Source organism: Odocoileus virginianus, chromosome 31, assembly GCF_023699985.2.
Source record: "Odocoileus virginianus isolate 20LAN1187 ecotype Illinois chromosome 31, Ovbor_1.2, whole genome shotgun sequence".
NCBI classification, from domain to species: domain Eukaryota; kingdom Metazoa; phylum Chordata; class Mammalia; order Artiodactyla; family Cervidae; genus Odocoileus; species Odocoileus virginianus.
In genome coordinates this window covers 40,578,148-40,603,917 of record NC_069704.1, presented here as the reverse complement: position 1 = coordinate 40,603,917, position 25,770 = coordinate 40,578,148, and the positions used below count along the sequence as shown (strand labels likewise).

Here is a 25,770-nt window from a genome sequence, read left to right as displayed (position 1 = left end):
GCAGATTCTTTACCTCCAAGCCCCCAGAGTAAAGTGGAGACCTGCGGGAGATGGGAAAGCGGGCTCTGGAGGGCCCTGAGGTTTCCCAGGGTGAGGACCTGGTTTGGCTCCACAGGGAACCGTTTGCTGGATGGTTCTGAGCTGATGACACCTGGGCTATCCTCCTTGGCTGTCTTCTCCTGATCCCTAGAGCCAGGGACCCAGGTGGCTGGCAGAGGGCTGGGGGCACAGGGGACCATGGGCCAGTAGTGGTTGTTGGGAGTGGCAGGCCCCGGGTAGGGGCGACCCAGAGGGTGAGAGGAAGGCAGTCAGGAATGGAACGGGCATCAGCGCACAAGATTGAGGGATATGTGTAGTCCCGGAGGGGGGTCGATCACCTCCAGCTGGAGGCCCTCTTCATCTCTTACTGGGCCTGGAGCGTTGCCCTGAGTGGCACAGGCCAGCGATGCATCTCAGGCCGAGAAGCTCTGCGCAGCCAAAGCACCGCAGCAGTCGGTGGTCACCGGCCCGCCAGCACGCTGGCCGGGCAAGGAGGCGGAGGCGCGGCCCCCCGCGTTGGGATTTGAGGGTGTCAGTGCTGCATCTGCCCCAGCGTCTGAGCCTGGAGTGGGTGGAGGAGCCGGGCAGGCGGACCGCAGACACCCAGACGGCCCTCCCCGACCCAGTCCCCGCCCCGGTCCCTTGGAAGGAGGGCGAGTTTCGGGGGTCAGCAGCCTCAGCTGTCTGCGAGGTGGGGCTCCGGGCCGTCACCAGAACGCCTCCCCTGTCCCCGGGAGGTTGGGGCTACACCAGAGAGGACGGCTGCAGCCTCTAGGGGGCTCTCGGGAGAGTAGCCCCGGGCCCCCAGCGGGCGCGGGCCAGGTGGCAGCGCCCGGGCCGGGCTGCGCGGAGGAGGCGGCCTCCCCGGCCAGGGGCGGCGGCTGGGGCGGCGGCAGGGGCGGCCCTGGGATCACATGGGTGGAGGCAGGTCCCGGAGTCCCGGGCGGGCTCTCCCCAGAGTCAGGCAGACGGCGGCGGCGGCGGCGGCGGCGGCGGCTTCTCTTCGCCTCCCTCCTTCCCTTCCCTTCGCTCTCGGGCCTTGCCGCCCAGCCCGACAGGTGAGCGGGAGCCAGGTGAGCGCGCCCACCTGTGCTCCGGGCGCATGGCCGGCGTCCTCCCCGGCCCCGGCGCCTTGGCTCTTCTGTGCGCCCGCGGCTCCCTGGGCGCCCGAACCTCTCCTCTGCGCACGGCCGCTCCCCGCAGCCTCGCCTGCTGTCGGTTCCCCGCCTGGAGCTGGGCTTTCCCCTCCCGGGCGCTCCTACTTCAGCCCCCAGGCGCACCGGTACTTTGGTCTCAGAGCTTAGAAGGCGCCTGAACTGGGCGAGCCGGGCCGACGAGCTGGGCACTTCTTCGCTGCCCCCGGCGGGGAGTCCACTGACCAGCTCAAAGGTCTGGGAATCCAAGGCATTTGCGAGCCGCCAGCGCCGACCTGGGGCCTGCGGGAGGGACAGAGAGGTTGGGGCCGGGCAAAAGGGGAAGCCGAAGGGTGGAGAAGTGGGCAGACAACCTCGCTGGCCCGGGCACCCTTTCCCCAGTCTCCTAAACGCAGGAAGTGGTCCCAGCGTGCTTGATAGACTTGGGCAGTACTTGTAGTCCATGGGCCTCCCCACGGGCAGCCCCAGGGTGGCTGCTGGGCAGGGTGGTGGCCCAGCCTGGCATTACAGCTTCCTGCCTGGGTTGGCTCCTGACTCCAGAACGAGAGGGTCAGGAAATCCTACAAGGGCCTGGTCTACAGGGACACTCCCTTGCCCAGTGGAGGGGCCCTGGATGGGAGTCCCGTGGCCCCAGCTCGGCGGCAGCATCCGTCAGCTAACCCTGCTGGTCAGCGCCCTGGGGTGGGTGTGCCCAGCTTGGCAGATGAGCCTGTCCTTCTTGCAAGAGCAAGAAGGGAGGGCAGCAGGCCATTGGGAGAGGTGGGAAGCCTTGTCTTGCCGCTCGAACCACATTCCCAGGGGCACAGTAGGCAGCTGGGAGGCCCCCTTCGAGAACCCCAGCCACCCGCGCCCCCTGCCAGCTACTTGAAAGCCTGCGGAGGTGCCACCCCTTTCTGTTCCCTGAGTGTCGTCCTCCCCCAGAGCGGGGAGGAAGTACCTTGTGCAGTCGGGTTTGGGGACCGGAAGCCAGCACTGGGGGCACTTAGCGTTGAGAGTGGAGGAGGGGACAGGAAGTGCTGACCTCCACCACCTGCCAGCCCTGCCTGCCCGCCTGCTCTCAGCAAGCCCCGGTGTCTAGCACCCCGACAGCCTGCCTCCAGGGAGCCGCTCTGCTGAAGACCGACGCTAAGGGGGAACTCAGAGTCCCCACTTGCCGGGTGGGGGGAAGGGGAACTGAGGCCTTGGCAGAGGTTAGTCACTTCCTCTACCCCCTCCCCCCGCCCCAGCCCCTAACTGGCTGCTCCGGGGACCTGTCACACACACCCCGCCTCCACTTCACAGCATCCCCCTGGGGAGCTGAGGGGCCGGCTCCTTCTCCCCATCCTTTCTGCCTCAGGTATGGCACTGACAGTGGATGTGGTGGGGCCGGCGCCCTGGGGCTTCCGAATCTCTGGGGGCAGGGACTTCCACACGCCTATCGTGGTGACCAAGGTAAGTGCTGGTCCAGGAGATGGGGAGGTACCCCCAAAGTCAGGGTTTCCTCCCTGTCTGTCCAGTCCTCACAGACACCTTTCTCTTGTTTTTGTTCTGGAGTCAAGGCCTGTTCCTGAGATTGTTGGCCAGGGCAGAGCTGGGGCCAGGTTGCCACGAGGATGTGGTGGCCACTTCTAGGGAGTGAAAGGGAGCTGGGCCAAGTGCAGGGCCTACTCTTTCTCCTTGGTCACCGACCCCATACCTACTGGCATCCACTTTGGTAGGTAGTAGGAGAGGTGCCCTGAGCTCTTGGCGATTCTCCCCTGACCCAGCCAGGAAGTGTTCATGCAGGAGGCCTGGGCAGGCAGCACCTGCGTGATTTGGTTTGCACAAGCAGGGCTCTTTTCAAGCACGGTTACTGAAATTCTGCCATTGCATATTCTTTGGGAGGCCCCGTTAGAATCCCAGTGCTGGGCTCAGGAATGGGGGGACTGCTACTCCAGCTTCTGGACCCCTCCAGGAGGGGATAAGCTGATTAACTGAGTGGACACTGGTGGGCAGGGAGAGTGATGTTAAAGGGAGATATGCAGGCCAGCCTGGTGCAGGTCAGCTTCTGTGTTTCTTGGGCTGGACAAGGACATTTCCTTTCCTCATTCCCACCTGAGTGTCACCTGAGACGACTTGATCCTCATCCCCTCCAGGTAACTGAGCGGGGCAAGGCCGAGGCTGCTGACCTCCGGCCTGGAGACATTATTGTGTCCATCAATGGTGAGACTGCAAAGGACATGCTTCATGCCGAGGCCCAGAGCAAGATTCGCCAGAGCCCCTCACCCCTGAGGCTGCAGCTGGACCGGTAGGCCCTCCATCCACCTCCCCTGGGCCTACTAGTATCGCTCTGCCTTCTGCCAGCCCACTGCACAGTGACTGCCCTTACCCCCTACCCTCGGCTCCAGTCTGGCCTCCCTGGGCCGCTATGGCTCATCCACGGGAAGGTCTGGGACTCTGGGGCTGCAGCAGGATAGCTGAGGGGTGTCCCTGTGCCCAACTGGGTGTACAGTCAGAGGTTGGGCAGGCTGGCATCAGCCACCTGGATGCCCGGGTTTGACTGGTTCCCAGTGTGTGGGGTACAGGGCGTGGGCATGAAGTGGGTTGAAGAGGAGGAAGGTGTGCCTGAGGCTGGGTCCCCAGGGTCCCTGCCTCCAAGAGCCTCTGTTCTGATCTTGGGATGGTGAGGAGTTTGGGGTCTCCCTCTCCATAGAAGCCCCCTGTGGCTCCCCATTTCCTCTCTGGACCCTGTTGGGGAAGGCAGATTCCCAGGCTCCTCGGCCTTCCGCCTGGAGCCCTGGGCTGGGTTGGGGGGTGGACAGGTGGCTTCCTGGGGTGGAGCATCCCGGTGAGTCAGAGGGCAGGAATGCTGGGAGATCCCCCTGCCAGGAGAGCCCTCTGGGCGGGTCTTGAACCTGAGTCAGGTACCTCCTGTGCCTGTGCCAACGCCTCCACCACCAGCTTCCCTGGGGGCCGGGGCTCCATGCCCTCTCCCCGCCCCTTCAGTGCTGTGGATGCTGGCTCCCAGGACCTCTCATGACCCCAGCCCCTTCAGTGCCTACGTCGTGCCACTTCTGAGTGTTTACAGGAGTGGGGCCTGGAGGAGGAGGATAGAGAATGGGTCATGGCATCTGGGAGGGGACCACAATCCACAAGAAGCTGCAGAGTGGGGTGGGGGAGGGGTGGGGAGCTGCTGACACCATCACTTCCTCTCGCATCCTTCTTGGGTGGGACCAGCCCCATCAGAGAGGTGGTACCCCCAGGCCTCCTCCAGCTCCACGTGGGGGCAGGTCCAGACTCCCTGCCTCTTCTTTCTTTTGCTCAACCCCCTCCTAACCTCTCCTAACACCCCAGCCCCAGGAGACCTCTCAGGCACTCAGAAGCCCCAGGCAGGAAGTGGTGCTCTGGGCGGGGCCAGAGCCCAGGCTCCCCTCACTCAGGCCCTAAACAACCCCCCCCCTCCCCGGGAAAGAGCCAAGGCTGTGGCTGGCATGGAGTTCGGGGACTGAGGTTCCTGCTGACCTCGCTGGAAGTGGTCAGACCTCCAGGGCTGGTGTAGTGGGACATGGTGGGCCCATCCTTCACCCTCAGCAGCTCCCAGCCCTCCAGTCCCCTGCTGCTCAAGGCTCCAGACCAATTCCCCTGGAGGGGAGTCCCTGGGGAGCTGAGGCTGGGGGTTGGGGGTGCCTTGGTAATTGGCAGGGGAGCTGGGCTGTCTTGTTCTTTAGGTCCTTCAGCTCCCTGCCTGGCAGGAAGCGGGGCTGGCTCCACCCTCTTATGGGGGGAAGCCTGCAGAAGGGGTAGAGAAGTGATCCATTCAAAGTCTGAGCTGGCCGGGGACAGGCCTCTGGAGAAAAGGGGGCAGTGGGCCCAGCCATTGCTGGCCTTTAGGAATTTTGGCAACTCTCTCTCTCTGGTCTTAAGTTTCTCCAGGGGTGAAAGATAAAGGATTATTTATATATAGTCAGCTGTCCCCTGCCAAACTGATCTACAAACTGATGCTGACCAGTGACACAGTTTGGGTGAAATGTTCCCCCACCACCACCAAAAAAAAGAAAAGGAAAAACAAAGGCAAGGCAGAGGGAGGGGTGATATTGTGAGGAGTTTTTAAAAAAATTTGAATTTATTGAACCTTTTGCTGAAACGATGTCCTTTCTACTTTATAGTGCTGAATTGTCCTTTGTTGTAAGAAATGATGGTGGTCGTTGATGATAGTTACTTGTGAATTTGGTAAAGTTGAGATTTAGCTACCTGATGTCTGAATGTTCTGTACATTTTCCTAATCTCGAGATTAGGGAGAGTGTGGGGACAGCTGGAATCCACAGCCCCTACCAGCTTAGTGGAGGTGCCAGGACCCCGGTGACACTCACCTCCCTCTGTCTTCTCTTCAGGCCCCAGGCTGCCTCTCCCGGGCAGACCAACGGGGAAAGCTCCCCAGAAGTGCTGGCCACTCGCTTCCAGGTAGGATGATGCCTCCTCCTGGGAGCCCCCACACCCTGAAGTGATGGGGGCCCCTCCCTTGCTCCTCTCGGCCCTGCTCTTCCAGGCCTCTCTCTCCATAGAGCTCCAGGAGGACACACACTGACAGCCAGGCCTCCCTCATCCCCCAGCCATGCAGCCCCTTCTTCAGCCTGCCCCCGGCCAGCCCCCAGGCACCTGCTGGAGAGGTGGTGACCAGCCACAGGTGAGCGCGGCAGGCGGGCACCACGTCCACAGAGTCTCTGAAGCTGAGTTTAGGGGGTCCTGGGGGTCACCTCTGTTTCCTTAGGGCAGCCTGGTGGAGAGGACCCAGGCACCCACTCTCCATTTCCCCATTTCAGTTTCCAGAGCCTGGCGTACTCCCTGGAACCTGCTTCTGCTGACCACTTGTACTATGGGGGCCGCCCTGGAAGCCGACAGGTGAGGATACCTGGTTGGTTGGTAGTGGTGCTTGTAAGGCCACAGGTGGCTGGCCCCACCTGGGCAGTCAGCACTGTGGTCTCCTAGCAATGGGTGGGTTCCTCTCCGGAGCTAGGAGGCCAGCGCTCTGGTGAGGGTGACAGTCCTTGTGCTGACTAGACCCAGGTGGCCTTCTACATCTTACATTCCTACTCGCTGCCACCTCCTCCTTGCGATGGCTTCCTCCCTTCTCCAGTGTTTCTCTTGGGCTGGGACCGAAATAGTTTTGCTGCTGTTGTTGGGATGATTCCCTTTGGCTCTGGCTGCATCTCCTGAACACATTCCTCCCTATTCCAAGCCCCATGCCCGCCCCCAACTCCCATCACCCATCCCCCCTCTTCCTCCTCTGACTCAGCCCCCAAGAACCACCAGAGAACCACCAGTCGGACTGTGATTCCGACTCAAGTTGCATTTGGCTTATTCTCTGTTTTCTCCCCCCTCCCCAGCCCTTTACTCCTGGTCCCACTGTCTGACAGACAGGACCCCCCAGGTCCCACTATCTACTAGTGACAGCCCACCCCCCGCCCCTTGGTGGTATTTCTCCTCTCCAGGGGCAGGGGGTGGGGAGGTGAGGAGTGAGGCGGCCAAGAGTCCTGGCCACAGCTGCTGGGTGCAGAGTTTGTGGGGGCAGGTCCAGCCTTTGGGGTGAAGGGGATGAGGCCCAGCTGCTGGAATCCTACCTCGAGTTGATTCTGCATTCCAGAAAGCAGAGCCTTTGGAGATGGCTGGGGGAGGGTGCTAGAAACTGGGGGCTCTGGAGAAGGACAGAACAGGGTCTTTTGGAGGCTTTGTAGTAGGGGCTCCCTGGTAAACCACTGTGGGGCCTGCCCAGTGGCCTTCCACTCAACGTGGGCATAGAGATGTATATATTCAATGAGACACCATCTTTAAGGAATTTCAAATGTAATTGTAGAGATAAGAGAGACATGCAAAGCAACTTTGGAACAATTAAGCACAGAACAGTATGGTCTTAATTATAAAAGCAGGAGGCACTCTGGGAGGGGACAGCTGAGTGTGGGCTGGGGTGGCCTGAGAAGGCTTTGTCAGGAATTTTGCTGGATGTCAGAGGTAGATTTCGGATTAGAGATGATGAGCTGGGGAGATGGGAACGCAGCTGTAGGAGCGAGACCTGGCATGTCTGGGCCTGGGGGCCTTCTCCACAGAGATACGGGCTGAGACCAGCTAGGGATGAGCTTGGTCCACCCTGGCCTCCTTCCTCCCAGTGTCTGCAACCAGGGCAAAGGGGAGAGGCAGATGAGATGGGGGGCAGCGTTCAAAGCGGCGGCAGCAGCACCTTGGAACTTGTTAGAAATGCAGACTCTCAAGCCACAGTCTCACCCCTGGATCAGACAGGGGTGAGGGCCTGGGTGGGCTGGGGCCACCCACCTGAGCTCTCAGGAGTCCTCAGGGATCTGATGCACACACGGCTTTGAGGACCACCCGTGTGGCGTGAAGAGGAGCCCTGGGCGGGGTGGCAGGGAGGCCTCGGTTAGTCTCGTCTCTGCTGTGTCACTTTGGACAAGGCCCCCTTCCTCCACTCTCTGGGCCTCAGAGTTGGGCCTGAGGCTCTGAATTCCCTTCTTTGATCCTGAGGACTCTTGTCATTCCTTCGACAAATATTTGTGAAGCAGCTGATATGGTCAGGCACCCTTCTAGGCTCTAGGGATACATTGGTGGAAAAGCAGAAATTCCTAACCCCGTGAAACTTGCATTCTGGTCTACGAAAACGAGGCTGTGGTCAGACGGGGTGGAGTCACCAGACACATAGCTCCCTCTTGGGAATCACCCATGCACTTAAGCACCTTAAAAATTCCGAAAAGTCCTGTGAGAAAGATGCTTAATTTTATTAATTTCCTAAACTTGTTTAACTGCAGAATTTCTCCTGGGGTTCCCCATTATCCACCCCCCCACCCCCACCCCACCACTCAGTTATTAACATCTTCTGCAACACATTTTGAGAAGGATTGGCTAGTGACAGCTCTTGATGAGCAGATAAACAGCTTTGGAGATGAAAGGTTGGTTTGGTAAAGGCAAGTGTCACCTATAGGTGCCTCGGCGGGGAGGAGGGAGAGAGGGAAGGGAGGGGAAAGGGGAAGCTGCTTCAAGTTAGGGAGTTGGCCTTCTTAGGCTTGCCAGGGCTTAGCCATAAAAGTACTGGCCTGCAACGCAGGAGACACAGGAGACGTGGGTTCGATCCCTGGGTCAGGAAGATCCCCTGGAGAAGGAAATGGCAACGCACTCCAGTATACTTGCCTGGGAAATCCCATGGACAGAGGAGCCTGGTGGGCTGCAGCCATGGGGTCAGAAGAGTTGGACACGACTTAGTGACTAAACCACCACCGCCTTGGGGATGAGGTGGTCTGGCAGGTAGAAGGGGGCAGAAGTGACTATAGATGAGGTGCCGCTGCCCCAGGCTGCAGTGGTCATGGCCTTGCCTCTGGCTCCTGAGCTGGCTGAGGCATCACTGGGCTCAGGAAGTAGGGCATTACCAGTCCTTATGGTGCCCTTTGGAAACCAGAAGTTGCCCCGTTCTCAACAGGCACTCTCTTGGGTGACCAGATATGAAGTAAAAACAGCCCCTGTCTCGCTGGCTGGGATGAGGACATGGTCCAAGAAGGGACCCAGGGTGGATTCCAGCTCCCCCTCCATGCTGGCCGGTGCCCGCATGCAGGGCACACGCTGGCCTGTCTGGGACAGCAAGATGAGCGTTGTTCCTGAGTACCTGGTGCTGGCTGTCCTTCCTAAGGGAACGGTCTAACCATCTGTCAGTTGACTGCATGGCACCAGCCGGACACCCAGGAGCCCAGCAAGGAGTCCTTGCCCATCCTCCCATTCCCTGAGTGACTTGGACCAGCCAATTTCCTTTCTGACCCTTAATCTCCTTACTGTAGAAGCTGAGGAACGGAAGAATGTAGGCTGGTGCAGGGGGTCTGGTGCAGTGAGAGTTTAGGGCTGTTTTTTTTTTTTTTTAAGACTCTGAAGTTTCTGTTTTCAGCTTAAGAAGTCATGCAGTTTTTCCACTTGACACCATACTTCAGCCCCAACTTTTAAAAATAAAGTATTTAATTTGGCCGCACTGGGTCTTAGTTGCGGCACGCAGGAACTTCTATCTTTGTTGCAGCATGCCAACTCTTAGTTGTGGCATGTGGGATCTAGTTCCCTGACTAGGGATCAAACCTGGGCCCCTTGTTTTGGAAGCTTGGAGTCTTAGACACTGGAACACCAGGGAAGTCCCACCCCTGACTTTGAATTTTAAAGTCGCAAGTGTTTGGCTTTCCGGGAAACTGTGCCCTCAGCCTGGCCGTGGCAAGCCTAATTGTCTCTAAGGCTCTCCTCTCCTTTGGGGATGGCTCCAGAGAGAGTGCAAGGTGCAGGCCGGAAATAGAGCATCGGGGAGGCTGCAGGCAGATTTCCAGGTAGAGGGCAGGTGTGAGAGGCCCAGAGGGCAGGCACACACACTGCGCAGGGGACGCTGCTGAGAGCCCCAAACAGGCCTGGCTCCTCAAGGCTCCATGGGGCAGGGCCAGACTTCCCAGGGCAGCCGGGAGAGGCTGGTGAGCCCAGACCGTGACGTTATCAGAGAAGAGATCTCCCCCAGTGTGTGGGGGAGATGGGACTCTTGTGTGGCCCCAACTCTGACACCAAGAAGGGTCTTGGCCCTTTATGTTTCTTTTCCCTCACTGCAAAAGGGTCAGCTTACCTTCTCTCTGCTTGTCTGCCTGCCCCTGCGCCAGTGCGCAACATCTTTGCAAACACAATGCGTGAGACGGCAGAGGAGCCGGCACGCTGGCCGCACGTGCTCATCTTCATTCTGGCCCATGCCTGCTCCCCTTGGGGCGGCAGCTGGGTGCTGGCCTCCCTCCCGTCTCCCGCCCAGTAGGGGCAGCCTGCTGGGCAGCGAGGGCTGGGGGCCCCCTGGTGTTGGCCTGGGGAACAGCGGAGCGTGGCCGCTCGGATGGGTGTGCTGGCCCAGGGCCCACTGCTGACTCCTCCCTGGTGCCTGTCCTTCCCACAGGCCGGCCTCAGCCCTGCTGGCGACTCGGCGGTGCTGGTACTGCCGCCACCGCCCTCCCCAGGTCGCCGTTCCTCCAGCCCCAGGCTCAGGTACCACTGGGGTCTTCAGGGAGGGGTGGAATCTGGGAGGGTCTGGGAGTGGCAGGAGACTGTCAGGCTTCCCGGAGAAGGGTGGGGGGGTCCCAGCTCTCTAAGCCCGGTTGGCTTCCCTTTGACCCCCGGAATCCTTTATCCTGCCCGGGGACACTCTTTCTTTGCCCTTCTGCTCCTCCTGACCCCCAGGCACGGGCCCCTCACTCCTGGCTGGTTCCCTCCATCCCCGCAGTGCGGCCTCAGAAGGGGAAAGCCACGTCCTCAGAGAGGACTCGGAAGTCTTTAAGATGCTGCAGGAGAACCGCGAGGCACGCATGGCCCCCCGGCAGTCCAGCTCCTTCCGGCTCCTGCAGGAAGCCCTAGAAGCTGAGGAGAGAGGTGAGCCCCTGGGGGCTCAGGCAGGAGAAGGACATTCCCCCAGGACACGCCGAACGGCCGACCAGATGTGTTAATAAGTTAGCATTTAAATCAGGATTTTTTAAGGCTCTGACTTATAGAAGCCACCGTCCCTGAACTTTGGGAGCCTCTTGTCTGGTAGGGGTTACTGGGGTGCACCCAAAGGTGCTGGCTAGGTTCAAGGAAGTGCCCAGGGAACCATAAACGTAGGTGGTGGGCCCTGGGTCTCCAAGGAGGACTTCATGGAGGAAGAAGGGTTTGACCTGGCCCTTGAAGAAAGATCAAGTCTTTCACAAACAGCCTTAAGATGGTGGCCGGGAGCCGTGTGGAATGTGGAGGTGTGAGCCAGAGGGTTTTCGGGTGGGACCGAGAGGACTCTGGCTGCATGGAGGGGGGCTGTGGAGGCTAAGTCCTGGATGTGAAGCCTTGCATCCAGGCTGAGGAGTGTCCCAACCCAGGAGGGCGGGGTTAAATAGTGCCAGACGATAATGAGGGGCAGAAGGAGGCAACAGAGGCATGGGCTCCTGCCAGCGGGTCAGTTGTTAATTCATCAGGCGTTTACTGACTCACCCAGTGGACCAGCCCTGAGCTATGTGGCGACTGAAGGTGGTCAGGACCCACCTCTGCTCCTGAGGAACTCTGTGCAGACTGGCTGCTCAGCATTCTGGGGAGTGGCTGTGTGTGTGTGTGTCTGTGTGTGATGGGGGGGCGGGGCACTGCCTCCTTCCAGGGGAGAGATGAGGAGGGCCTGGCCTCGGCAGTGGTATCAGGGGGACAAATGATGGGACTGTCAGAAGTATTTGATCGGCAGAATCACTGGTGCCTGGTGAGAGGAAATGTTAGTCACTCTGTCGTGTTTGACTCTTTGCGACCCCATGGACTGTAGCCCGCCAGGTTCCTCTGTCCATGGGATTGTCCAGGCAGGAATACTGGAGGGGTACCTGGTAACTGGTTCCAAGTCTGATGTTTTGCTCCTGGAGGTGTTCACAGAGGGAAAGGAGACAGGGTAAGAAGGTTTGCAGCAAAGCGCATCCATGACCACCCCAAGGCCTCAGTATGCCCTGGGCACAGCGAGAGACAGGGTGGAGAGGTGCGGGCAGTGCAGACAGATGGCGACTTCAGCCCTGAAGTCTTGGCCTCCTCAGCTGTACGCAGGGGCCATACCTGCCAGGGAACATCTGTGCTTCATCTTCACGTTGTTCCAAGGCTCAGACACCATAATGCACATGCGAGCCCTTTGAAAACTGCACTGAGGTGGCATGGTGTGTGTTATTATCTGTTATTACCGTGTCTCTTAATGTCATCATGGCTGGATCAGCAGAGAGGAACCGCCTGCTTGGTCTGATGTGTCAGACGCTGAGCGCTAACCCTTAGCTTGGGTAGCTCAGCCTTGAACCTGCTCCCTGCCCTTGACCAGCCTCAGCCAAGGGTCTGGCCTGATCATCTCCTTCCTCCATGACCCCCGCTCATACCCAGGGTTACAGTGAGGTCCACTTGTGCCTTTGACAACGAGTCTCTTTGGAGCTAGTACTGGTGGAGGTGGAGTGAGCATCAAAAATAGAGCCTGGGGACTTCCCTGGTGGTCCTGTGGTTAAGACTGCCTTTCCATGCAGGAGGTCACGTGTTCGGTCCCTGGTCCCACATGCCTTGTGGCCAAAAAAAGAGAAAAAAAAAAAGAAATACAGCCTGCTGCTGCTGCTGTGGACAAGCTCTGATGTGTCTGTCTGTCCTCCCCCTGTCCAGGTGGAACACCTGCCTATCTGCCTAGCTCGCTGAGTCCGCAGTCCTCCCTGCCCACCTCCAGGGCTCTGGCCACCCCACCCAAGCTCCACACGTGTGAGAAGTGCAGCACCAGCATCGCGTGAGTGTTGGCGGCCGGGGGGGGCAGGGCACACCCTGTGGATGGGGAGGGCAGGGCCCAGATGCTCTGCGTGAACCCACTGGCCAGAGGCCCTGGGGGCAGCGCTGCCACCGGGACTTGTGATGGCTCCGCCTTCTTGGGTGCGTGCACTGGCTGTTTCCTGCTGTCTCTCCTCTTGCTCCATTGCTTTCCCTGCCTCCCTGGAGGAGAAAGAAATGCTACTGGTTTTGATTTCTCTCCAATCATCATCTCGCTGCCTCTGGAGATCTGCTCCGCCTCCTCCTGGAAAATCTTGCTCTTGCTCTCTCCTTCCCGCTCTTAGGCTGCCTTTTCCAGAGGTAGGTGCATTTTTTCTCAGTGGGTGGTGTGATAATGTAGCCCAGAGAAAACATTCTCTGGAAAATTGAACCTTGGCCATCCCACCTTCCTGGTAAATTCTTCCATGCTCAGCGTTGACGGTCAGATCATTCTAGGCAAGTCCCTGGCTTCCATGTTTCATCTGCAGAATAGGAGACTGCCCACCCCTGCTGTGCATGCCCGAGGAAGGGGGTCCTATGCCTTGGCTCTCAAAGAGCTGCCTCTGGGCCCCTGCGGGATTTCATCCAGCACCCCTAGAATTTCCCCTTCAGGAGGTCCCCAGCCCCAGGATCTGCATCTCCAATTCATCCCCTGGTGACAGGATGCTGTGGGTCTTGGCACCTGGGACGGCACTTGGAAAATCTCTATTCTGTTAAGAATCCGGAAGATTCAGGATGGTGCTTGTCTGCCTTTGTGTGGGGGAGGAATGACTTTAAAATTGGCGTCCTGTGGGTGTGGGCTGGGGTTTCCTTGAGGGCAGGCTTGAGGAGTCAAGTGTTTGAGATTTTGGGACCTTCCGGGGAACCAGGCTCCCTGAGAATGGGAATGGTGGCATCATGCCAGGCACTTCTGTCCCTCCCTCCTGCCCTCCAGGCTAATGGCTGTCCCCTCCCTGTCCCCGCAGGAACCAGGCCGTCCGCATCCAGGAGGGGCGGTACCGCCATGCTGGCTGCTACACCTGTGCTGACTGCGGGCTGAACCTGAAGATGCGAGGGCACTTCTGGGTGGGGGACGAGCTGTACTGCGAGAAGCATGCCCGCCAGCGCTACTCTGCGCCCCCCGCCCTCAATCCCCAGGCCTGAGCTCTCAGCCCACCCTCCGCTCTGTGGGCACCTCCACGTCAGACCCGTGCCCATAGCACGTTGGCCTGGAAAGGCGATGGGGGGCGGGGTGAAGCCAGAGGCTGGGACCTGCCTGTGCTGCAGGTGAGGGCAGTCCACCTTCCCAGGCCTCTGTTGGATACTGTTGCATTCTCTTGATGGACAGGCTCTGCATCAAAGCCCGAAGTGGGTGCTGCATTGGACATCTTTGTGCACTGGGGATTAAGCAGGTTGGGACATGGATATAAGTGTCTAGAAGGAGAGAGATGGGCCAAAGGCTATAGGTATTCACTGTGTAAAGTTTTCAACATATGAGCACTAAAAATATATACTGTACGAGAACAAAATAAAGTAGGTGCTCCTCTTTTCTCCTTCCCTGCCCCACCCCCTGGAATGAGCTTCCCCTAATCCTAGGTGGACAGTCTCTCTTTTTTTAATTTAAATTTTTTTAAAAAAAAATTTTGCACTGGGTCTTCACTGCAATGTGTGGGCTTTCTTGATTTGCATTGTGAGGGCTTTTCTTATGACGCACAGGCTCTAGAGCATGCAGGCTCAGTAGTTGTGTGCTGGCTTAGAAACCCTGTGGCATGTGGGATCTTAGTTCCCTGACCAGGGATCAAACCCACATACCCTGTGCTGGAAGGCAGATTCTTAACCACCTCACCCCTAGGGGCATCCCTGGAGAGTATTCATATATAAGAATTTTTTGCCCTCTTATTTCCCCCCTCCCTCAAACCCCACTCCTGCCAGATGCTTCGCCATGTGCCACTCCCTACTGAAGAGACTGGCCTTTGAGTGGATGGTCATGCTCTCCCTGGACCATTTTGTAAAGATGCCTGTTTTATTGGGATGACCCCTGGTAGAGGAATGAGTGTCTCACTGGGAGCTCGGAGAGGGGTGAGGGTGACAGAGTGCTGGCAGCAAACAGGAGGCGGGCCCTGAAACCGCTTCTGCCCAGGCCCGTCTCAGTAAGACAGCATCTTCCTCTGCCAGCCCTGGTTGGGCTGGTGCTCTGCCCTGCGCTCTGCTTGGTATGGATGCTGCCAGCCCTGCTGACTTACCCAGAGGAGCTGGGGAGGCAAGTGAGGAGACAACACCTAAAGCTGTGGTCCCCAACCTTTTTGGTGCCATGGATTGATTTTGTGGAAGAAAAGTTTTCCACGGACTGGGGTGGAGAGGGGGATGGTTTCGGGATGATTCAAGCATTTTTCATTTACTGTGCACTTTATTTCTGTCTTGTGGCAATTTCAGGATATTCCGCCTTGACTTTAGGGCTAGGGTTCATGCTCCTATGAGAATCTAATGCCTCAGCTGATGACAGGAGGTGGGGCTCAGGTGGTAATGGGAGTGTTGAGGAATGGCTGTAAATACAGATGCTTTGCTCACTGGGCCTCCTACTCACCTCCTGCTATGCAGCCTGGTTCCTAACAGGGCATGGACTGGTACTGGTCTAAGGCCAGGGGGTTAAGGACCCCTGATCTAAAGAACTTTGTGTACTTGCCCAAGGCTGTCTGCACCCATTTGAGAAATATCATCCCCAGGAGTAACCTTGGACAGGGCTGTGAGTTAGCTCTGCCCGGGAGGGACAACCCAGCAGTGCCCAGCCAGGGTTGGTCTGCCCACCTCTCCCCTGGGAGCCCCAGCTGCTTCACAGGTGGTAGGTTGGAAAGCTGGTGCTAGGCGTGCCTGCCCTGGGGTATGTTTGAATCAGACAGGGGGCGGCGGTCCTCTGCCAGATTTCTGGCTTGATTCACCCATCACTGCTGGTCCTAATCTCAGAGGACATTTTAGAAAGGCGCATGGGTGCTCCTGGGGTGCAGCACCTACCTTATCGCCCCGTCAGTCTGCAGAGAAATGATAAAAGCTGGAGGGTGCTTTGGTGCTATCTGGCTCTTGGTGAATGGAATCTTGGCAGACACTGTGTGTGTTGCCTCCTCAGGCACCTTGATATAATTTATACCTTGCTATAATTGTCTCACTTTTTGCTTGAATGGCTGCCTTTATATTTATAGGAAAGATCAAACCAGTTTTGGCTCAGGAGTTGTCAGGCCCCAACCATCTGGTCCCAAGTGGGACAGGGTGCTTGGCGCCGCCTAGTGTCAGGTGTAGCCCTCTGCAGGGAGAATGCTCACAAAAGGGGACTATTGACTCCACTGTACATTCTCGGGTCCTGGCGCAGTGGGAATACCAAAGAGCACTTTTGTGGGTTTCCTAAAGATATATATAATCAAGCGGCAGCAATAGGGTTGACATGATGAATAGTGCTATATGGTAGTGAGTGGGAAGAGCTTATGTGAAGGGCAGCACTCAGAGTTCAAAGCCAGGGCCATCACTGTCAGAGGAACAGGACTCAGACAGATGGAGGAGAGACATGCAGAGTGAGGGAGTTAGTGCAAGTGGAGTGCTCAGGCTAGGGGAGAGGCTGAAGGTGATACTGAGACAAGATCGGAAAGGAAGATGGGAGCCTTGAATGCCCTAAGATATGGTTTGAATTTCACCTTGAGGCTCTGCGGACAGTAAAAAAAAATCAGCAGGGAAGTGACAGGTTGGAAAAGGGTGCACTGGAGTCTTAGTATGGTCAGATCCCCACGTGTAACAAACCACGCTGGGCTGGCATTGCTCTAAGGAATGGAGAACAAATAGGGTGTGGAGGCCCATGTGAAATGGGTAGGCCAGTGAGTTGTTGAAGGCTTTTCAAAGGCTGGACAGGTTTTAACTAATAGCAGTGTAGTGTCAGTCGCTCAGTCGTGTCTGACTCTTTGTAACCCTGTGGACTGTAGCCTGCCAGGCTCCTCTGTCCATGGGATTCTCCAGGCAAGAAGACTAGAGTGGATTGCCATTCCCCTAATTGTGGCAGTCAGCTCTCCTCCCCAGGGCCCAAGGGATTCAGCATCAGAGTTCTTTGCAGCCACCAGCCAGCCCGAGCCTGGGGAGGACTTCTTTGGAAGACAGTTATTAGTCAATCCTGGTTGCCAGAGGAGAAGGTGGGGAGCAGCCTTTAGTCTCTGCCCAGCTGTGAGCATCTACCTGCTTGACCCAGACACGCTGGGCGGGGGACGGGCCAGCACCCAAGCAGGCGGCTGCTATTTGTCCAGCTTGGTGCCCTCTTTACTTTCTTCTGTGTTTGGGGAATGACTTCGGAAATGATGACAGATTTGAGTTACAAGTGACCCGAGAGAGCATCTGATACAGCCCCCTTCTACTGGCGATGAGAAAATGACTTTCCCAAAGTGACACTGTGAGATAATTCTCAGGTGCTTTAATGTCAATCCTCACCATTCTGAAATAGGTACTGTTTTCATCCGAGTTGTATCAGTAAGGAAACTGAGGATAGGGGGAATAAGTCGCTGGTTCAAGAACTCCTGGCAGTAACGGCAGGGAGCTGAGGAGGAGCCAGGAGCCTGACTCCTGGGTTCCTGGCTTGCCCTGGGCTGCTCTTGTCCCTCCACCAAAGGCAGCCTTCCAGGCCATGGGGGGGGGGGGGGGCGGTCACCGAAGCTTCCAGCCATCTCCAGTCTGCCAGAAGCTGCCCTGGGCTCTTGGCTTTGCCCTTCCTTACACAGGGCCTAGCTGGCAGGAAACGCGCTTCCTGAAGCTGGGACTTCCCCACGGAGGCTGAGGGATGCCTCTGCTGGGGCCAACATGTGTCTCAGGGACTCATGGCAGCTACTCACCCCTGAGGTGGGCAGCAAGGGCACGCCCCTCCCGTCCCTTCCAGCATCATCGAGAGACCATTCTTCTCTGGTAGAAGGTAAGGGGAAGGAGGGACAGCCTTCTGGGTGGTGAAGGCCTGGCCCAGCTCTGGCAGGCTCTTGCTAGAGTCAGGGCAGTAAAAGGCAGATGGGAAGGCAGCATGTGGCCCCCCACTGTGGGGGATCCCAACCACCTTGAAGGTTCTGGCATATCTACATGGGGAGGAGGGAGTGGCCTGGAGGAGAGTGTGCCTGGTGTGTGTGTGTGTGTGTGTGGTTTGAGCCCACACAGAGCCCTGTGCTGAGACACTGCATTCCTGGCCAGCCTGGCTTCCTGCTCCAGATACATTCCTGCCCCACAGTCACCACAGAGACTGCCTGGAATCTGGCCCCACATTCTCGAAATTCAGGACAAGATCTGGCAAAGGTTCCCTCCCTTTACCTCCCCATCCTCTGACTCAGGAGAGGGGAAGCCCCTGACGGCCAGCCCTCCCTCCGCGACAACCGCCCCCCCCCCCCAACCTCCGCCTCCTCCCCTGGGAAGCTTGATGCAGGATATACCGGGCTGTTGGACTTGTCCTGTCCCCAGACCCAGGCTTCTCTGTCTGTACCTGGGACAGAGCCATGGGGGTGGAAACCAGGAGGACAGGGCCACCAGCAGGCAACCCCGGGAACCCGGATAGCAGGGAAGGGCCTGGCCTGAAAATCAAGGTGGCAAGAGTAAATTTGGGCTCTCGTTGTTCCGGGGTGTGTGTGTGGGGGGGAGTGGAGGGCGTGGGGCTTCGCTGCAGGCCTGTTTCCCCATCTTATACAGTTGGAGTCATGCAGTTTTTGACTCCTGACCGATCCTGCGGGGGCTGTAGGAGGAAGGGTAGGAGGAATCAGGGGGTGGGCAGGCTGTCTTCTCCCTCCCAGATAATTACCACTTGCAGCCAGCGCCTCCAGCTCCAGCCCGCCCCTCTCCCTACCCCCAGAGGCTCAGGTGCAAGCTTGCACGTCCGCCAGCTCCCTTATCTCCCTCCAGGGAATTTGGGTCCTGCTGGGATTTTTCCAGCCCCGGTGACCTTCCTCAGGAGACCGAGGTTTCCTTAGAGGCCATCTGGTCACCAGGCTGTCTCGGCTTTTGTGGCTGCCGGCGCTCCCAGCCCCCCCCCCCCCCCCCTTCGGGAGAGGGTGGTGCAGTTCCATGGACTCAAAGCGGCGGGGCTGACTGGTGAGCCTCTACACTCCCAGACCTCCGGTCCCCGTTTCACTTTCCTGACCCTGAACCACACCCTCGCCCCCGCCGGATTCAGCTCTAGCCCAGGATCCAAGGCGCCCTGCAGTTGTTGGAAAGGATTCCTCTGTGGCGAGAATGCCTTCCACCTTTGGTCGCGCCAGGTTTCAGAGTGGCTAAGTGACTTTCCCGAAGGCGCACAACTGGGCGCGCGCGGACGCGGGCGTCCTGGCCGGCGATTTTTCCACCGCCTGCACGTGCTGATCCATTTCCTTCCGCGCTCGCGTCCGGTCGCCGCCCCCCCCCGTCTCTCCCGGCTTCATTTCGGCCGCAGGAAGACAGACAGACTCGGCTTGGGAACTGTGGGCGGGGTGACCCCACGCCACGAACGAGACCCCGTCCCCCGCCAGGGTCCCTGCTCTTCGGCCAGGCCGGCTGGGCAAGGGAGCCAGGGGCCCGCCTCCTTACCCATGCCCCCTGCCCCCGCCGACACCCGGCCGGGGGCCCAGGCCCCGCCCTCGCGGCCCCTCTCGTCTCGGTCGCACACCTGCGCACCCCGCCCCGCTCCGCCTCTTCCCCATGCGGGTTGGGAGTATCCTGGGGCCGCGCCCTGCCGGGTCAGGACGCGCAAGCCTATCCGGCCGCCCGACAGCGGCTCCGCGACGACGGCCGTGATAGCTCGCTCCTGCTGCAGCGGCCACGGCCCGGGCGCCGCTTTGGGGCCGGATTGGGGCCATGCTGGGCCGGCGGCGCCTCTTCGCCGTGGAGCCGCTGGGCGGCCGGGGTGAGTCGCCCACCCCGGGGCGGGCCCGGACCTTTGGCCTGGAGCCAACTCTCGTGCCCTGGCCCCTGTCTGCGCTCCCCGCCCCACAGGCGGAGCCCGCACCACCTGGCGCAGCCCGCCCGACCTCGGTGCACCCTCCTCGCCGCCTCCCTTAGGAAGGGCCAGCGGTATCGCGTCCGCACGTTGGAGACCCTTTTACCTTTTGGCGTTAAAACGATCGTCACCTCCATCCCATTTTCCCCGGGTCCGTTTACCTTTATTTCCTGGTCAGGATCCTCCTTCTCCCGGCCTCTGCCCCAGCCGGCGGTCGAGAAAAGCCCTCATCTCTGCGGCGGCAGACCTCTTTCTAAAGGAGCCGCGCAGGGGTAGACGTCCTGGTGAACTTTCTTGCCCAGAGGGGCCTGGTTTGGCATCCAGGTGCGGCAGGCCGGAGAAGAAGGCCGGCCTCCGTCCCCTCCAACCTCCAATTCTGTATCTTTACGATCGGACTCCTGGGCCTGGCACAGACCAGGAGAGCTGTAGACAGTACAGTGATTGGGCGACCACGCTGCTTCTCCTTCTACCCTTTGGGTTCTCTTTCCTCAGTTCAAATTTTTTTCAACTCCCAAATTTTCTGCTTCTCACTTAAAAGAACAAAAGTCTAAAATGATTATGGCTATTGTGATTTTTGGTACCTTTTCCCTCCAGGACTTCCAGGATGGACTTTCTCTTGCATCCTGATGCCAGTTTAGACCCCGCTTCCCTCTGTGCGTCCTTCCCCCCTCCCTGAGGCCGGGGCACAATCACACTCCCCCTTGGGGCGCAGTTGAAGAGGCTGCAGTTCCCCAGTGATAGCTCAGAGGTCTTGGGCTGACCTCAGGGGCCAGAGCGCAAGGGCTCCCTGGAAGCAAGCGACCACCCCTCAAAGGAAGATATCATTAACAATTACTTTTGTAAAAGGGACCCCCATCCTAACCCAATCTCCCAGACGGATGGAGAGATATCTGGACGCGGCTGTGGTCCGCCGGTCTCCTGTCACCTCTGACCCAGGACGCTCCTCCCCGGGGAACGCCACAAGTTGCAGGAATGTTGGTGCAGCCGGCCCAGCCTGATGACCGACTCTCCTTGCAGATGGGGCTGGTGAGGACCTGGCACATGGTTGTGTAGTGCCTGGAGTCATCAGCACCTACAGACAGATCCCAGATGTGGCTCCAGTTTGCTCATCAGACTCCTGGAAGGGGCAAGACCAGCTGAGAGATCCCCAGGCGCAGGTGCCGCTTCTCAAACTGGCCTCCCAGGACTCAGGAGTGGAGATGGCGGTTGGGGACAGCTCCCCGGCCACCTCACCCGGCTTTTCTCAAGACTCTCTGAACTTTGAGCCCCTGGGGAGCGCTGAGTCCCTGGCCCTTGGTGCCCTGGAGCCTCCTGCCCACCTAAGCCGGCTTCTAGCCAGACGTAAGTTGGAGCAGGTGCTGGAGCGCTCCCACAAGCTCTCCGTTCCCTCTGCCAGCTTGTCACACTGCCACTCCCCAGAGCTGCCGCCTGAGTGTGAAATGCCCCATTATGAAGCAACGGGACAGGAGGCCACCGAGGCAGAGAGTGATCCACAGGATGGCCTGGAACAAGCAGAGGTGGTAAGTGCCAACTCTCAAGGGTGGGATGGAGATGGACTCCCCCTGACCTCCCCCACCCCAGCCTTGTTCTCCCTGGAACTCTCTCAGGCGGGTATCGTGTGTGTGTGTGTGTGTGTGTGTGTGTGTGTGTGTGTGTGACTCAGGCGGGTATCGTGTGTGTGTGTGTGTATGTGACTCAGGCGGGTATCGTGTGTGTGTGTGTGTGTGTGTGTGTGTGGCTCAGGCGGGTATCGTGTGTGTGTGTGTGTGTGTCAATGGTGTCCAACTCTTGGCGACCCCCATGAACTGCAGGAGGAGACAACCCTGGCACCTGCAGCTTGCCAGGCTCCTCTGTCCCTGGAATTCTCCAGGCATGAATACTGGAGTGGATTGCCATTCCCTTCTCCAGGGGATCTTCCCAACGCAGGGATCAAACCTGAGTCTCCCACGTTTCAGGGAGACTTTTTACCATCTGAGCCACCAGGGAAGCCGGGGCAGGGCATTCCTTGCCTCTAATTGATGGGTTGGATGGGATGTCTCACCTCACTCCCCACCCCCAGCTGTGTCGAGATGAGCAGGGCTTGGGGCCTACTTGGCCCTTTGCCTGGTTGGGCACGGGGTGACCAGCTGGGTGTGTGTTCCTCCTCTTACTTATTTTGCCGCCAGTAGATGGGGGTGGGAGTCTGGCTGGGTTCAGAATTCTGCCTGATCTCACTGTGTCCCACAGGTGGAGGGCTTAGGGCCTGAAGCCTGCCCTGGCCTTCCGGGGCAGGGTCTTCGCTATCTGGAACACCTGTGCGTGGTGCTGGAGCAGGTGGCAAATCTACAGCGGCTCTGTCTGCAGCTTCAGACTCAGAGGGGCCCTGGGGTGAGTGAGCTGTGGGTGGGCAGGCTGGCTGGTGGGCAGGTGAGTGGGGGAGGCAGAGGATCGGTGGGACCCCTGAAACCAGGACTCCCTTCAGAACAGCCTCAGCCCTCTAGCCAGGCCCAGAGAGCTCGTCTCTCCTGTGCACAGGATTCTGAAGAGGAGGAGGAGACAACCCTGGTGCCTTCCCCTCCGCCTTCTGACGCCCCAGACAGTGAGGTGCACGGGCCGTGGGGACGGCTCAGCCAGACAGAGGAGACAGGTGAGCGCCAACTGCATCTCCCTCTGCATCTTGCCCGCCCAGGGCCCCACAGGCAGACCGCCTGAGCTCTGGGCTTGATGAGTGCCTTGCTGTTCCTTGCCTGGGGTAACCGGATTATCTTTCTGAAGGAGCAAAAACAGCTTCACCCCCAAAGGTAGGGGCGCCCAGTGCCAGCCCTCCCAGGCTGTCAGAGGCCCTGGCGGAGCCAGCTCACACCTTCTCATCCTACCAGGAACACAAGGTAGGTGAGGGATATATGTGGGGCCTGGCCTGCTGCAATGGGAAGTCTGGTGTGCTGCAGTCCATGGGGTCGCAAAGAGTCGGACACAGCTGAGTGACTGAACTGATCTGTGGGGCCAGGTGACAGGATGGGATGGGGGTGGGATGGTTGGGATGTGTGGATACCCTGAAAGCTAGAATATGAGAGGATTCCTATTTGGAGCAGGTGTGTCCTGGTTATGGTGACAACTATCTGTGGGAGCTTGGTCAGGGGTATGTTGTGAAGAGGGACCCTGGGTGACCCCCTCACCCTCTGCTCAGGGGGATCGCTCCCACTGGAACAAAATCAAGGTGCTGCTCAACCGGATCAGGTGGGGCAGCCCTCGACCTGCTGAACCTGCCACCTCTGCTGACGGTCCTGTCCCCAGTGAGTCCTGTGACTCAGCACCCAGGTGAGTCCTGGGACCCTGCCCGGCGCAGGGCAGAAGGAGGAGCCTGATGAGCTAGGAGGCTGAGGTGGTGCTGCCAGTTGTTATTTTTGTCCCTGCAAAATTTGAGAGAGGCAGTCTTGGAGAAGGCTTCCCTGGTAGCTCAGCAGTAAAGAATCTGCCTGTGATGCAGGAGACCCGAGTTTGATACCTGGATCTGGAAGATCCCCTGGAGAAGGGGATGGCAACCCCCTCCAGTACTTTTGTCTGGAGAATCCCATGGAGAGTGGAGCCTGATGGGCTAAAGTTCATGGGGTCACAGAGTTGGACACAACCGAGCAACTAAACAACAAGTCTTGGAGAGGTTGCGGGAAGAAACAGAAAGTAGTTAAAAAGCCCCACTTATAGATGAGGAGGCTGAGAACTGGGCTGGGGAGGGAAGTCATCTTCCCGAGGCCACATGGCTAGCCAGTGGCAGAGCCAGGACCAAAAGATAGGAAATCATCATGTGAACCCAGCAAGCCCTCAGCCCTCAAAGCTGAAACTTAGGTCACCTCCCTGTGTTTCCCCAGGAAAGCAAGGTAGTGCATACAGAATGCCACAGTGGGTGCTGGGGATGAGGGTCTTCATGGAATAACTTTCCAGCGGGGCTTAGCCCCATCAGTTAATATCCTTAGGCTTTGCACAATTGTGGTCAACTCTGGGGCCATCATTACTTTTTTTTAAGATGAAGTTTAGGCTGTGCTGGATCTTTGTTGCCGCTCGGGCTTGCTCTAGCGTGCCCCCGGGGGCTGCTCTGTTGTGTGTGGGCTTCTCACTGTGCTGGCTTCTCTTTGTTGAGCACAGGCTCCAGGACACACCTGCTGTAGTGGTTGGGGCGCATGGGCTTAGTTGCCTTGCAGACTGTGTGATCTTCCCAAACCAGGGATGGAGCTCATGTCCACTATAGTAGTAGGCAGATTCTTTTTTTTTTAAAAACCTTTTTATTTTGTGTTGGGATATAACTGATTATTCCATGGCTATATTGCAACACTGGTGATATCCCTGTCAGTCTTCGCCAGGGCTTCCTTAGTGGCTCAGATAGTAGAGCCTTGCTGCAATGCAGGAGACCTGGGTTCAATTCCTGGTCACAAAGATCCCCTGGAGAAGGGAATGGCAACCCACTACAGTATTCTTGCCTGGGAAATCCCATGGACAGAGGAGTCTGGCGGGCTACAGTCCATAGGGTCGCAAAGAGTCGGACACATCTGAGTGACTACCACCTTCATTTTCATGGCCAATTAACAATGTTTTAGTAGTTTCAGGTGAATAGCAAAGGGACTCAGCCACACACATGCTTGTATCCATTCTCCCCCAATCCCTGCTCGCATCCAGGCTGTCATATAACACTGAGGAGAGTTCCATGTGCTGTACAGTAGGTCCTTGTTGGTTATGCATTTTGAATATAGCAGTGTGTACATGACCTTTTCAAGCTCCCTAACTATCCCTCCTCCCCATTCCCCACCCCCTCCTGCCCTGAGTAGGCGGATTCTTAATCCCGGAAGTCTGCCATCATTACCTTTGTTTTTTCCCCCTAGTCTAGAGCTTCCTTCCTTTTTCCACAGGATTGCATCGAGGGGCCTCCCTGAAAGGCCTCTGGGCCATCCCCTCCAGAAGACCTTTATGCCATCATCAGTGGTTAAGAAGAAACAAGACAAAAACCCCTCTGCACACTAGGCCTCCTGGTGCAGGGACGGGACCCCGGTGGGGCGAGTGCAGTGAGGTCTCCTCGCCGGCTGCCCTGATGCTGCTTCTGGGCGCTGCCAGAAAAAGCTGTGGATGCTCTGTCTTCTCTCTGAACTCAGGCAAGGGCTGAGTCCTTCTCCTCTGAGCAGCCAAGGAGCCCTGGGTCCCCCAGAGGCCCCAAAGTGTAGCAGCTCTGGGGCTCCTCCTTGGTTGCCAAAAATCCCTGGGCTTAGGCAATGTGAACCTCACTGATTCATGGGGCATCCATGGGGCGTGTTAGGCACAGTGATCTCTCGGCACCCAGCGTGTTGCTGGGGACTGTGGGACCGTCAGTGTGGTGAACGGACTGGATCCAGCTGTCTCTCTGGAATCCTGCCCTCATGGTGAGGTAACCACAGGATGATGGACATGACCTTCACTCCTGAGTGGACAGTTACTGATCTGGAGTCCTGTCTTCTTCCTCACACTCAAGTGGGCAGCTCTAGAACAGAGAATGGCACTCTCTTGGCTGCCTCTGCCTTGAATCTTGCATGAAGACTGCACCAGGGATGGGAGGGTCAAGTACAACACAAGGAACAGCAGCGTAATCTTCAAGGTCTGTTCTCTGCTGCTTTACTGCTTACCTACATCATAGCTGAAACCAGAGGCCCAAATTAGCATTTAGACCTTGACAAAATCGCTTAGCTTTTCTGAGCCACAGCTGCCCACTTAATCTCCCAAATGGTATAACGATGCCTGCCTTGCCTACCTCACAGACTTGTTCTGAGGATAAAGTGAAATTAAGCTGCCTCAAAATGCTTGGTGAATGTTAAATGAATAGGAAAGGGGGTTGGAGGGAGGCTAGACTGGAGGGATGATGGTCAGAGGATAAGGGGGAATTGGGATTGCTAATGGGGACTAAAATGGTCAGTGATTAGTGGCAAGACTGAGCGCGTCATTTGAGTCGCTCACGTATCACATCTGAGAATTAGAACACTAACACCTGACCTGCTCATTCCCCAAGAGTTGATGTGAGGACTAAAGAAAACGACTGTGAGAATTCTTTGTAAATGTATACCTAAATATTGTGAAGGTTTATCTTACTATTATCACTTGTGTTGACTGAAAAAATACACGCAACCTAACAGACCTTTATTCTGTGGGAATTTTTAGGACTTCAAGCCTTGGAGACAGCATCTTCTCAGAGAACTCTTTCTGAGGAGGTGAGGGGAAGAGTCAGGTTATATATAAGTTTGCAGCAGGGGATGGGGGTCTGAACAAAAGTTTATTGTTAATTAAGGAAAACTAAGTATCTCAAATCAAGAAATTTAGCACTCGTCTATGTATGGGAAGCTGCAAGCGTCTGGGCTCCCTGAA

At 57.7% G+C, this 25,770-nt stretch overlaps 2 protein-coding genes across 11 annotated transcripts; both read left to right on the top strand.

Annotated features, from left to right (window-relative positions):
- Window positions 1-938: 938 nt before the first annotated feature.
- Window positions 939-13,982, top strand: PDLIM2 (PDZ and LIM domain 2). Of its 9 annotated transcripts, none has more exons than XM_020899955.2 (10): window positions 1,017-1,097; window positions 2,530-2,624; window positions 3,308-3,459; window positions 5,543-5,612; window positions 5,714-5,835; window positions 5,972-6,050; window positions 10,105-10,193; window positions 10,429-10,574; window positions 12,336-12,453; window positions 13,436-13,982. In XM_020899955.2, exons 2-10 carry the CDS (start codon window positions 2,532-2,534, stop codon window positions 13,611-13,613), a joined length of 1,047 nt encoding a protein of 348 aa, XP_020755614.2. In that variant the 5' UTR covers window positions 1,017-1,097; window positions 2,530-2,531; the 3' UTR covers window positions 13,614-13,982. The 9 variants fall into 9 exon arrangements, with proteins under 9 accessions (XP_070315789.1, XP_020755614.2, XP_020755618.2 ...); XM_020899959.2 differs by having other exon boundaries at window positions 1,045-1,112; XM_020899956.2 differs by having other exon boundaries at window positions 1,083-1,097; window positions 2,420-2,624.
- Window positions 13,983-18,885: 4,903 nt separating this feature from the next.
- C31H8orf58 (chromosome 31 C8orf58 homolog) lies at window positions 18,886-25,546 on the top strand. 2 transcript variants are annotated; one of them, XM_020899970.2, is made up of 8 exons: window positions 18,886-19,323; window positions 20,434-20,757; window positions 20,836-20,936; window positions 21,643-21,783; window positions 21,931-22,042; window positions 22,171-22,283; window positions 22,583-22,713; window positions 24,294-25,546. In XM_020899970.2, the coding sequence occupies exons 1-8, from the start codon at window positions 19,275-19,277 to the stop codon at window positions 24,403-24,405; spliced, it is 1,083 nt and encodes a 360-aa protein (XP_020755629.2). In that variant the 5' UTR covers window positions 18,886-19,274; the 3' UTR covers window positions 24,406-25,546. The 2 variants fall into 2 exon arrangements, with proteins under 2 accessions (XP_020755629.2, XP_070315771.1); XM_070459670.1 differs by having other exon boundaries at window positions 20,434-20,936.
- Window positions 25,547-25,770: the final 224 nt, after the last annotated feature.

Coding starts and splice junctions, on each gene's coding strand:
- PDLIM2 (XM_070459688.1), top strand. CDS start 954: ATGGGTGGAGGCAGGTCCCGGAGTCCCGGGCGGGCTCTCCCCAGAGTC. Junction 5,613..5,713: donor TGCTGGCCACTCGCTTCCAG/GTAGGATGATGC, acceptor CTCTCTCCATAG/AGCTCCAGGAGGACACACAC. Junction 10,194..10,428: donor TCCTCCAGCCCCAGGCTCAG/GTACCACTGGGG, acceptor CCATCCCCGCAG/TGCGGCCTCAGAAGGGGAAA.
- C31H8orf58 (XM_070459670.1), top strand. CDS start 19,275: ATGCTGGGCCGGCGGCGCCTCTTCGCCGTGGAGCCGCTGGGCGGCCGG. Junction 20,937..21,642: donor GCCTGGAACAAGCAGAGGTG/GTAAGTGCCAAC, acceptor TGTGTCCCACAG/GTGGAGGGCTTAGGGCCTGA. Junction 22,714..24,293: donor TCCTGTGACTCAGCACCCAG/GTGAGTCCTGGG, acceptor CTTTTTCCACAG/GATTGCATCGAGGGGCCTCC.